Raw genomic sequence first — 12822 nt, 5'->3', positions numbered from 1 at the left:
TCTATTCTCTGGTAGATTAACTCTTCTAAACCGGCACAAAGTGAATCAGCATATCTCTCTGTATCCCTTTAGATCTTTCCGTGGACAGGCCAGCGCCATCATCATTTATGTGTGTGGTTAAAAAAAACAAAGCCCAACATTAAAGAACATGACAAAATTTTGTTGAAAGAACCACACAAAAAACTGGGAGTTTTGTAGCATCCAAGCCAATGTTACCTCTGCTTTGGGAATAAAGTGAGAAGATGATTGTGTAGAGGTTCTTTTGCTTTTAAATATAAAATTATAATTATTCGTTTCAAAAAGCCTCAATGAATCCTTTATCTCGACTTCCCAACAAGAAAAAAAAGACCTATTTTGCCCAGGTCTTTTAGATTTAAGCCATTTTAACCACATCATTTTGTTACTATTAGCCTCAAGGACTTGCTTGTTTAAATGGAGTCATGAATAAAAAAGTTATTATGATTTCTTGAGGCATAAACAAAGCTTTGATCATAAAACAACAGGACTAAAGTACCGCAGCGCTCTTCTTTAAGCTGTCTTTATAGCTCTTTTCTTTGCAGCTGATTTTAGGGGTAAAATCTGTCTCATCTTTTGAAGTGGTTGTACATGGTTGACTTAAACTACATTTAATCATTCTTGATCAAAGCCTACAGCATCTGATCTGACCATTTACACTAACAAACTGATGGATAAATGCTCGACGAACAATTTTATTTACAAATACCTAAATTTTTCTTATCGATTGTGCTATGGAAAGGTGGTAATCCCTTCTTTATTTGCATGTTGAAGTGGTCCAGGATGTTTAATAAAGCCTTGTGAAGTTATACCACAATGTAGCTCCCAAAGAGCAACAAAAAGCTGCTTTTTCTTTAGATAATGAGCCCTGACTGAATTTAACAACTTGCCACAATAAAAAATATGTTTTCAGAATTTCCCAGAATGCATTTTGCTGTAACGCCACAGTCAGTTTCTAATTAAAACACTGCTGATTCAGTTCAGATAAAGTTAGGAGGTAAGAATGGAGAAAAAACAAATATGGATCAAATCAGGATCCACACTGCATCGTCTAAAGACTAATCGGTTAAGAGGCTAAATTTAAAGATGCCACCATGTTTATTTTTACAGATTTTTTTTGCTTTGCCACAAATTAAATTAAAGCTTAAAACAACCTAATGTAGGTGTTTTCTTCTCACGTTTATTAAAAACAGTTTACAGTTATCTTTTGAAACAACCAGGAAAAGGCAGTACTTTCTGTTTCCCTTCTTGTTTTGCCTTCAGATGAACGGTAACGTAATCTGCGTCTGTGTTCGGTTCTTTGTGTACAGACCAGAGAAGAGGATGACCCTCCCGTCACGGTTTCAGAAGGAGGTGCAAGCTCACCTGGCTAGAAACCCCCAACAGGCTGGTCGTAAGTAGGACATGCTGACTTTTAACTAAAAATAAAGTTTTTTGTAGCTTTTTACTCTTTACACAAGCTCTTTGTCAAGATCCAAATAGGAAATTGTTCTAGTTGTACACCATATTAAAATGCACTAATGTCTTAAATGTCTTTATTTTCCTTCTGTGCAAACAGAAGGAAACAGACAGCGACCTTATCTCAGCTGGTTTTGTCCTCTGATGAAGTTAATTTGAACTTTAACATGTTCTAGTTTGTGAAAATCCAAATCCAAAGGCAAGAAGATACAGTGCCGTGAAAAGTGTCTGACCTGCCTGATTTATTCTGTTTTTATGTCTTTTAAACTTCACAAACTCTGACACATCATTTTAAAAATGGATATACAACAAAGATAAATGTATAAAACTATATTTTAGTTTGAAGGGGCTATCTTGGGTCTACTAGTGTGTTTTTACAAATAAACCCTTCACAGAAGCATAATGTTGGATGAAACAACAATTAAACAACTAAAGTGATCAGATAAACTGCAGTTTGTATTCTGTATTTTCTCTGATATGCTCTTGTTTTGTGTTAAATTTGGTTTTAAACCTTATAATGCACAAAAAAAGAAGAATTTAGGAAGAGGCAGAAGATCTTTTCCCAGCACTAAAGCCTCGATTCAAAATCCTCATGTTTGTTGTGATTAAAAAGAGAACAACTTTTAATATTTCCAGAGACAAGAACAAGCAGAAACAACCTTCATATGTGTGTATTTTTTTATTTTACTTTTTTCTTTTTGTCAGCATCATTGAATCTAAACGAGAGCTTTGGTTCAGGAAAAGGAAAACCCTACAAACCTCAGCAGGTTCAGGGTCGCATCACAGAGATCCTGGGGAAGTACAGCAATGGATTCTGGGTATCAAAACTGCCCCAGATCTACAGAGAACTTTACAAACAGGACCTGCCTTCAGAGGCTCTCAAAGACCTGGACACCTGGACCCACATATGCACTGTATGTACTTGTTTTGATTATTGACTTATTTCTAATGCTTTCAGATTTTCTGAAGAACTTAAGTTGTGTGTATTTTTACCCAGAAATGTAATTATATGGTAGTTAAGATGATATGATGTAAAATATTACAGCATTTCTACTTTTTCTCCAAAATGTAAAGAGGAAATACAGCTGGAGTGCTTTATCCTGGTAAATAAACCAAAAAAAAGTAATTTAGGCCATAAGTCAGGAAGTTAAGTCACCAACATATACACAGCATGACCTATTAAATCATACTTATGAAACCACAAGTGAAACAGTTTTGGGTTAAATTTGGATCACTTAGTTAAACTGTGACCTTTTCTGACTTTTAAAAGAGAAAAAAATACAACGTGGAGAAAACGGGGAAATATTTGTGAAACTAGTATAAGAAACTGACTGAAAACTTTAGCATGCAGCTAATACACTATATTGCCAAAACGTATTCGCTCAACAATCCAAATCATTGAATTCAGGTGTATAAAATCAAGTCATGCAGACTGCTTCTACAAACGTGTGTGAAAGAATGGGTCGCTGTCAGGAGCTCAGTGACTTCCAGTGTGGTACCGTGACAGGATGTCACCTGTGCAAAAAGTCCAGTCGTGACATTTCCTCACTGCTAAATTCTCCAGTCAACTGTTAGGGAATATAACAACGTGGAAGCGACTGGGAACGACAGCAGCTCGGCCACACAATGTTAGGCCACGTAAAACCCCAGAGCGGGCTCAGCGGATGCTGAGGAGCACGGAGGTCATCAACATTCTGCAGAGTGAAAAACTACAGACCTCCAGACTTCATGTGGTCTTCAGATTAGCTCAAGAACAGTGAGAGCTTCTTGGAGTGGGTTTCCACGGCTGAGCAGCTGCATCCAAGCCTTCCATCACAGAGTATAATGTAAAACATTGGATGCAGTGGAGTAAAGCACGCCTCCACTGGACTCTCAAGCACTCAAGTTCATATGCATTAGAAGGGAGATGAGTGAATACTTTTGGCAATATAGTGTATGTGCCATAAGAGTCTACTGACCTTATGACCCTTAAAGTTAAATAAATAAATAAATCATTTGAGAAACTTGAGAATTTTTTTCTAAATAATAATAAATTACAAACATGAGTCTTTTAAACTAAAGTGCTCATCATTGTGAATGTGATATTTTAAAAACCTCAGCCGGCTCAGAAACTTTACACTGCTGCATCGCTGAATGCTCGGTTTTGTTCTGCTTTTGTTGTTAAAAATACCGAACTAAAGCTTCACTTGGAGCAAACCTGATCCACTCCATTCCTCTCACCCTTCTCTTCTTTAAGACGTGCTTCTTTTCAGACCAGGTCTGCAGCTTTGTTCTGCTTTGTGGCTGTAAATTTAGACACAAATTGAACTCAACACCTACTGAAGTTTATTATTGTATGTAAGAGAGTGCACACCAACACATACCAAACTGATACTTGAATGGCATTTATATTCTTAAATACTTGCAGTACATTCCTCTGGCCTGTAGTTCTGCTAGAAATTGTTGGTACTGATCTATTTTTTGAAGCCCAACTTCCTTTTAAGTTATCTGTAAGTTGGTAAATTACTTGGGTGGTTTGGCCCAGTGGATACAGGGGTTATCTTCCAATTGAAGTATCAGCGGTTCGACCCCCAGCTCCTTTAGTCTGGTTTAGTATGGTACCACCACTGATGTGCTTATCAATGTCTGAGTGAGAATAGAAAAGGTTTGTATATATAGTGGATAATTGAGAGCACTGAATGAGTCTCTGTGAATGAGAAACTCTGTAAAGCACTTTGCAGAACCTGGAGAGGTGGAAAAGGTGCTATGTAAGTGTGGACTGTTTACTTTATCATACAGTACTTTAATAAATTCAGATAAAACTCACAGGTCCCAAAACAAAACCTGAAGCTATGTTCTGAACAGCCAGTGTGTGTTGGACAAGTCAAAACTGATATTAATGATATTAATTCAATATCAGAATTTAATATCAAAAAGACAAGTTGTGAAATTCACATGACTCCTGAGATCTTCAGGTTTTTTTATTTTTTGGACATAAACTTGAAATGGTACAGAGGAAATGGACCAAAGACTACGCCCTGATGTACACCACCACACTGCTGGGCTTCTGAGGACATACAATCATTAAAATTAACTGTAAAGGTTCTGTTTGAGAGCTCATTAAGTCCTTAATTCTAACACATCAATCAATACTAATTATATTGCAAGAAGATCCTACATTTAATAATGAATAGAAAGTTGGAATTTACCATTTCTGACTGGGAAACAAATTTTTTGAAAGCAATAATAGGACTAAAAGACATAAAAACTCTTCATAATACTTGAATTTTTTTTTTCCTAAGCCAAATTAACCTCCTTTTTTCCCTTCTAGGTAGAAAAAACCTGCAGCAGCAACCCCAATGAGCTGCTCCTCTACCCTGCTAAGGAACAGAGCACCACATCCACGCCCTCACACCCCCCCATCTCAAACCCCAGCACTCCGCCTGCTGAATCTTCAAACCCAAGCTCAGAGAAACCTCTGCCGTCCCCAGCCCAACAGAGACCCCCCAGCGCTCATCTGACTCGCTCTGGCTCTCAGTCTTCTCCGTCTCCACCATCTTCCTCTTCGTCACCCAGCCCTCCTTCGTCCGCTGCAGCCCTCGGCCCTGACCTGAAGCAGAAGCTGGAGGAGCTGCTGGTGAAGTACTCCAACGGTCTGTGGGCCCACGCACTGCCCAAGCTCTTCCAGGACACCTACAAAGTCAGTACTACCTTCATACGTGGATGATTTACTTATCCAGTGCACTCAGTCATGTTATTTCATCTTTTTTTTACAAGACTAAACTGCCTGGACATGTCCTGGAGAACCTTGACCTCCTCTCTGACATTTGCACCGTCGACTACCCAATGCCTGACAACCCCAAGAGGGCCATCCTTTATAGGCGAAGCAGCACTAAAGGCGGAGAGGACAAGAACTGCAACAGGAGAAGCTCCTCAACTAGTGAGGAGGAGCTGAGAGTGAAGAAGGAGGTGGGGAGGAGGCTCAGTATCCAAGAAGTGCCTTCTCTGGAGATCCCCAAAGAGGAGTACCCCTCTGTTCTGGTGATTGAGGCCACCAACACCAATGAAGTTATCCTCAGGTGGGAGAATCCTGCGAGTAAATGTCCTGTTTCCAGCTGGCAGGTCAGAAATCTCTCACCGTCTGCATCTCCTCCTCTAAAAGGTACATTGGTGAAGGTTACTCCCAGGCGCAGGAGTCCATGGAGGACGAGATGAGGGAGTTCTATGGCTCGGACCAAGGCCGCCCGACTCCTCTGTCGTCTCCGACATCTGGCCAACTCGTCGTTGTCAGGGCTGAGGAGGAGGAGGAGGTTCTGAGAGCGCAAATCTGCGAAGTCATGCCTGATAAAGTCAAGGTAAGCAGTGAGAAACGGAAAGTGATCAAAGGTGAGAAATGGTGGAAAATATTAGCAACCCCTGTGATCCCTGTTGTTGGTTCTGAAGGTTTACTTTGTGGATCATGGCTTCTCAGAGGAGATTAGCAAAAACAAAGTGTTTGAGCTGCATGAGAGGTTTTTCAAGCTGCCTTTCCAGGCAACCAAGTGTAGACTGGCAGGTGAGTCTCTTAATCATACGGATGATCCTAAAACATGATGAAAAAGGAGCTGAAATTAAAAAAATGTTTGTTTTTTTTAATCTGTCCAGGCCTGGAACCATTCTGTAAGGAGCCCGCGGTGCTGAAGAAGTTCGAGACAATGGCAACTGGAAGGATCCTCTTGGCTGAGATCTTAGAAAGAGGGAAGCTGCCTCTCGTCGTCCTGTACGACACGTCTCAGGACGACGATCTGAACATCAATGCTGCCTGCATCAAAGCCCTTCAGGACAAGACTTTAGCAAGTCCGTTACAGGTACAGGATGAGTTTACGACTGTTTGGAGACAGATGAGTTCGTAACGACTAAACGTTCGTTTGTCCTCAGGTGGACAGCGCTTACATGAACGTGACGGTCAGCAGCGTCTGCTCAGACGGGACCATTTACTGTCAGCTTCCATCCAGAGGACTCGCAAAGCTGAATGAGATCATGGAGAAGCTGGAGACGTATTTCCACACACAGGTAAACAAGCTCTAAAGTTTAAAGTTTAAATTTAAACTGAAAAGGTTCTGTCATATAAAAGTAAAAAAGGAACACAGCTTAGAAAATTGTTATATTGTCCTTTTGATTCATATTTAAATACACAGAATGTTTACTGTTAATTATATTAAGATAACCGGTGGTAATTTCATACATCTCAGCTTCATATATTACACAGATTTAACTTTTCTTTGCTCTTCTATTGATTCCTTATATTTAATGAAGTGGTGCATTCTTAAAAACTGCAAACAAAATAATTTGTTTTGTTTACATGCCCTTGTTCCGACATTTTGGGTCATAAAACAAGTCTGGAGTCTTGAAATAATGTCCAAAAATCAAATTAAATTATTTCTAAATCATGTTTTTGTCATGAGAAATTGAAAACAGTCCTTCTAAATGGATAAAATGTATTAAAATAGCATATTGGTTATTGATTTTGTCATTGAACTCCTGTTTAATTGTCTTCTTTACAAAGTTTACGTACTTCAGCCATTGAAAATCAGGGTCACAAATTTCTGACAGCTTTATTTTGTGGGTTGGAAGCTGAAATGTTTGGTAACCAAAGCTGTGATGTAATGATATTCAGCTTTTGTGAGTGTTTTGCTGCCATTCAGCTTCTCTCAAGCACCACTGTGGACAGACTGAGATTAGGTGCTGAAGATAATCTGGAGTTAAGACATTGCCAAGGCACTTAATCTATTAGCAGCACAGGAAGTGGACTTTACATCAGTGTTTCGCTAAACCTTGTACAGATGTTCTCTTTAGAGATGTTCATTAAAGACTGCACGTCATTTTTCTAAATTTAGGACAGTGGATATGCAAACATTAGTCATTTAGACAGGTTTACCTGAGGGATGGTGAAGATGAAACAAATCTGAGAGAATAACCTATTTTGTTAAATATGCAGCTCTTTTTTATGCTACCTTTCTGAGACAAATAAGATTGCTGTTACTGATTATTAACTGGATGGAGAAGGATATTTTAGGGCATCTCCTCTTTAAATATAAATAAATACACACTTTAGTACACAGAGTTGTGACATCTTTTTTTGTTCCAGGTGACATCAGAGTTCATGGTATCCAGACCGTTTTGTGGGAAAGGATGTTTGGCTCGCTATAAAAGCAAATGGTCCCGTGTCGAGGTAAGATGGAGACGCTTCCTGCAGAAAACGAATATCAAGCTGACAAAAGGAGTAAAACATAATTTACACGTTTATTCAGCTCAGATCAGAAAGTGATGCAACAACCCTTGAATCAGCGACATTATCAACTCTAAAATTTAAAGTTTTCGCTCTATAAAAACTAGATTTGTTCACAGACGAGGTCATTTTTAAAACTTCTGAAGAATATGTGCTTCCTGTGTTTCCAAATTCAGATCACCAACCTGCACGGCAGCAGAGTGTTGGACATCCTGTTCCTCGATGTGGGTGTCCAGGCGTCTGTCGAGGTGTTTGAGCTGAGAGAAATCCCATCGCTGTTCCTCCGGGATCTTGTGGCTATCCCACCGCAGGTCAGCAGATTCATCTTTAGGAGAACCTTAAACGAGGTCGTTAGCTGGTACATCTTGGTCTTAAAGTGCTGGAATAATTGAACAGAATGAAATGCTGAAAACTTGTGTTCAGGCTGTGAAGTGCTGTCTGGCAGACCTGGCTGTCAGTGTCGGATCCTGGACTCCAGAAGCCGTCCAGTGGCTTCGAGAGAAAGTGCTCAATACCACAGACTGTAGCATGAAGGTAAACCGCTTTCTGCCCTGTCAAACTTCATTACATTGTCTTCAGATAGTTTGCAAAACACCTACAGCTAAACGTACGGGGTTATGAGGACGATTTATCTTATAATTAGTCAAATAAAACACTCGTTCGTCCAAGAATGAGAATTAAAGTGCTTTACAATGTAGAAAAAAAGCTCAATTTCATTTTCAGGACCAACTTATAGAATTGTTAAGCTAGAAATCCCTTTATTTTGATCTATAAGTTAACATAAAACAATTTAAAATTCAAGGCCTAGCATTCCCTGCCTTTTGTGGCAGAGTTTAAATTAAGACCATCTTATTTTGAGAAATGATGAAGTTCTAGCCATTTTGGTGAAACATTAAAAACGAGAGAGATGTTGCCCAATCTTTTTGTGCTCAGACTGTGTGTTGGGGATGACTCTCAGCTACTAACACGCCATATTTTAGCTCAATATCTGTAAAACTGACTGTAATATAGCCATTTTTTGCTTTGGCTAACATTGATTACCTGTGGCAGCCATGTTGAATTGGGTTTCATTAAAATCTTTCAAGTGGTTCTTGAGACATTTTGCTAACAGACAAACAGAGTTGACTCCAATAGCTAATCGCAAAGTCTTCTGCCTTTGCAGTGGTGGGTGATAACTATTCTAATGAGTTTTCAGATGTGATAATTTGGGAATTGTACAAAAAAAAAGTCAAGTGGTAAAAATCCCTGTCCTTCTCACGTATACTTCAGTGCTCATATTTACTTCCACACTCTCCAGGTTGCCAAAGTGGACGAAACCAAGAGCTGCGCCTACATCCGCCTGTTCACAGACAAGAACTTCCACGACCCGACTCGCAGCCTCAACCACCAGATCGCCCAGTCCGACCTGTTCAAACAGCAGCCGGACGTCATACTGACCAGCCACAGGTTTCTGTTGTTTGTCCTCTTCTTTAATGTTTCCACTCTTTTACTAATCTCTTGAACAGTTACAGTAGATTTGCATTTTCAGTTGAGGTTGATTGATTAATCAGTCAGCTGATGAATTAGACCAGTTTCTGGCTCTTTTTTTTAAAAAGATGCCAACAAAGTGTTAGACTTGGTGCGCCAACCTTTTCATGAATGGGTTTCTTTTTTCAGCTCAACACTGGCAGACTCCAAAGGAAGCTGACCAGAATATTATGCTGACTTTTAACAGAATGATGTCATATTTACCAGGAAACATGTTTACATTTTAAGTTTTACCTTTTAGAGCCTTATATATTGAATTAATTAGGAAATCTTACTTGTAGAGGGAAAGTATGAGTATCTCTACGTTTATAGCTGCATTTAAAGCATTTGAAACTGCTGTTAACCATCCAGTGGGTGACAGACGGGTGAGTCTGTCCATTTGTTTGTGTTTTGTTTTACGTTGTGAAGCAAATGCAAGAATGTGACCATCGTAAATTTCAACTGCATTCAATATGAATGTTGCACAGGTCAGAATGTGTCATGATTCATATCAAACCCAAGGCTAAATCATGAGCAATCACTGGTCCAAATCTTGTTCACTGTAATGTGCTTAAATATAAAACTGATGTATTTATGGACATAAAAACAAACCAGCTTCATCAATCAGCCGCAATGGTTTCTAAAAATCAGAATCGGCTGGTGAAAACCTGTAATCGATCAACCTTTAATTCTCAATTTACCTTCTTTTTTTGTTATTCAGCCCAATCAAGATTTCTGCCAATCCTTTATCCTCCAAGACTTCCAGCTCGAGCGACTCCACCACCAGCAGCAGCAGCCCAACATCAGCTTCTGTCGCATCCAGAGCTCATCTCAGGAGGACTCTGTCAGCATCCAGAGTAGGCGGGGGAGAAGGGAGCCAATCAGAAACACCTTCATCACCGTCATCCTTTCTCCAGCTGCCACAACTGCTGGAGTTACCCCCAGTAGGTAAGGATGAAAATCAGGACGCTGCTGTTCGGTGTTTTAAAAGCATTGTGACTAAAACGCCACTTTGTTTTTGTAATTACAGGAAACAACATGGATGTGTTTGTATCCGTGGCGTGCCATCCAGGCCACTTTGTGCTGCAGCCCTGGAGAGATATGTACAAACTGGTGGTGCTGATGGGAGAGATGATACTCTACTACAATAAAACTGAGGAAAAACCACTCAGCATAGAGAAGAATCAGATTTATGCTGCTAAAATTGAGAACAAGTATGTGAAGTGCTGATTTGTTTCACCTGCTAAAAGCTAATAATGGATTAGACATATATTCAGACCTAAAACTGTATTTTAGATGTCAGTAGCTGCAGTTTATTATCAGTAAAGAGCCAAACGGTTGAGTTAGCTGTCTGTCCTTATTGTATACTTTTCAGCTGGCATCGAGTGTTGGTGAAGGGAGTTCTGACCAACGGTTTGGTGTCCGTGTATGAGCTGGATTATGGCAAACATGAGCTGGTAAACTGCAACCTGCTCAGACCTCTGATAAAAGAGTTCAGACAGCTGCCGTTCCAGGGAATCCCTGCTCAGCTGGCAGGTGAGTAAACCGAAGAGCTTCACAGAAAACTGTCGATTAAGGCCAATTTAACGGCTACTGTTCTTATGAAGTGTGTGGCTTGATTGAATCTAAAGCTGTACTAAACACGTTTACAGTGTTTTTAAAGTCAAAATGAAAGCAATAGGTTAAATTAACCGATTAGGACAGGGGTGGCCAACCCTGGTCCTGGAGGGCCACCATCCTGCATGTTTTTTCAGTGAGATACCTGATTTAAATCAATGGATAATTAACAGGCTTATGCAGGACATGAAGAGGTGATTTAACCACTAAATCAAGTGTGTTGGAGCAGGGAAACAGGTAAAACATGCAGGATAGTGGCCCTCGGGGACCAGGGTTGGCCACCCCTGGATTAGGACAAAATAAAGCTTATGTTTGTTTTCATACTGGTACTGATTTGCATGCTTCTCCTTTTTGAGCCTGCTGCATCGTAGCTTGTTTAGATTGTAGATAAAAATGGACAATAACTGTCAGACATGATGCTATGTGAAGTAAACTTCAGTTCACTGTTTGTTACGGACCGGCTCTTCTCTGCCTCCACCCACAGGAGTGAAGCAGAGGCAGTGGTCAGAGGAGGCCTCCATCGTCTTCAGAAACCACGTGGAAAAGAAGCCTCTGGTGGCGCAGCTGGACGCCGTGCAGGAAGCCACGAACCCGTGGGACAGGAAGCTGACGGTCTTCCTGGTGGACACGTCGCAGGAAGAAAGGGACATCTGGATGCATGACATCATGGCTGAGTTTGTTGACGAGTTGAGCCATGAGCTGTAGACAAAAAGAGCTCAGTCCTGATGATCACTGACGACAGGAAGTAGAGGAAGCCAATAACTCTGTAATATCTTCTATGTAGTTGGATTTAAGGAGAAAGTTAGTTAGCATAATTAAAAAAGATCTTATCTTATCTTTCACAAGATAAAGGGGAATTATGAGAATTTAAAGCAAGTAGACAAAAAGACAAGAGCTAAAAGAACTGAGATGCAGAGAGCTGTTTAAACAGCTGTGAAATCAGCAGAAGATTCTTTCTTAAACTACGTGAAACGGCTTCAATTCAACACAGCATCCTGAAGTTCTGCATGCGCATCTCATTTCAGAGTTTAGGAAAGCCTGAATATCCCCCCGGCCCTGCAAAATGTGCATTTTCTCATTCTGGTTTATGCTTTTCCTATCGTTTACAGAAGTTAAAGTAAACATTCCTTAAAGAGACGGACAACTTTGAAAAGTCGGTCAGATGTGAGCAGCATCACAAAGGAAAAGGGTTGAATTAATCATTTATTTACTTGTAAATTTAGCAAAACATAAAAAAAGATAATATCCAAGAACTAATAGAATTTGGTGAGGAATTACAACCTTTGATTATTTTAATCAGTGAGATAGTTTTAGCTTGTTTACGCCAGTATTAGTTGTTTTTAGCAGCTTATTCTGGCTCTGCATGCTCAATAAATACTTTGGATTATTATTAATATTAAAAAGATCTATTAAAGCATTGAAGTTAGGCTGTGACCAGCTGGGAACAATATAAATATCTGTGTTTAAATAAGTTTTTTTGAAGAAGAAAACGCTTCACTTAGAGGGTTTGCATGTGTTAAAACCCAGATCTCTGCTGCTGTGATGTGGGCGCATCTTTAATGTTTTTTTCCACATAAAAAAACACTTATTCCAGTTTTTATTATTAGACAACTTTAACTACAGGAGATTATTTGTGCTACACTTTGCACATTTTCCTGAAATGTGTGAAACTGACCAGTAGTGTTAAGCTTGTAGGTTTTTATGATGAATTATTACTGGAGTTATAGACATTATTAAATGTAGAACTGATTTAGGTGATTTATTTTTTTGGTTTGCAAATAAATCTCCAGATCTAAAACGTTCAGCCGAAGCTCAAAGCTGCTTTTTTTTGTTGTTAGTTGACATTTTATTTATATTTAACTTATATTCTCTGGTTGCTGATAGACATAATATTATTTACAGATTGTTTGGAAATGAGCTGTTTGGATGTTTTTGGAATAAAGTCTGACTGAGAGGCTGACAGAAGCTGTCATTTCTTA

At 39.5% G+C, this 12822-nt stretch overlaps 1 protein-coding gene across 2 annotated transcripts in view; it reads left to right on the top strand.

Moving 5' to 3' along the window:
* tdrd7b (tudor domain containing 7 b) overlaps positions 1-12803 on the top strand; it is a 22451-nt gene extending 9648 nt beyond the window's left edge. For both annotated transcript variants that reach the window (XM_017428047.3, XM_017428048.3), the window contains exons 5-20: positions 1326-1408; positions 2179-2387; positions 4784-5152; positions 5230-5531; positions 5615-5807; positions 5896-6007; positions 6097-6299; positions 6370-6504; positions 7580-7663; positions 7897-8031; positions 8144-8254; positions 9018-9166; positions 9948-10174; positions 10257-10440; positions 10602-10762; positions 11328-12803. In XM_017428047.3, coding sequence (XP_017283536.1) covers positions 1326-1408; positions 2179-2387; positions 4784-5152; positions 5230-5531; positions 5615-5807; positions 5896-6007; positions 6097-6299; positions 6370-6504; positions 7580-7663; positions 7897-8031; positions 8144-8254; positions 9018-9166; positions 9948-10174; positions 10257-10440; positions 10602-10762; positions 11328-11548 — 2878 coding nt within the window. In that variant the 3' untranslated portion in view covers positions 11549-12803. The remainder of the gene's footprint in view (positions 1-1325; positions 1409-2178; positions 2388-4783; positions 5153-5229; positions 5532-5614; positions 5808-5895; positions 6008-6096; positions 6300-6369; positions 6505-7579; positions 7664-7896; positions 8032-8143; positions 8255-9017; positions 9167-9947; positions 10175-10256; positions 10441-10601; positions 10763-11327) is intronic.
* The last annotated feature ends 19 nt before the right edge of the window (positions 12804-12822 follow it).

This window comes from Kryptolebias marmoratus, linkage group LG7 (genome assembly GCF_001649575.2).
Source record: "Kryptolebias marmoratus isolate JLee-2015 linkage group LG7, ASM164957v2, whole genome shotgun sequence".
NCBI lineage: Eukaryota > Metazoa > Chordata > Actinopteri > Cyprinodontiformes > Rivulidae > Kryptolebias > Kryptolebias marmoratus.
Note: the sequence above shows the minus strand (reverse complement) of the source record. Positions and strands in the feature narration are given on the sequence as shown.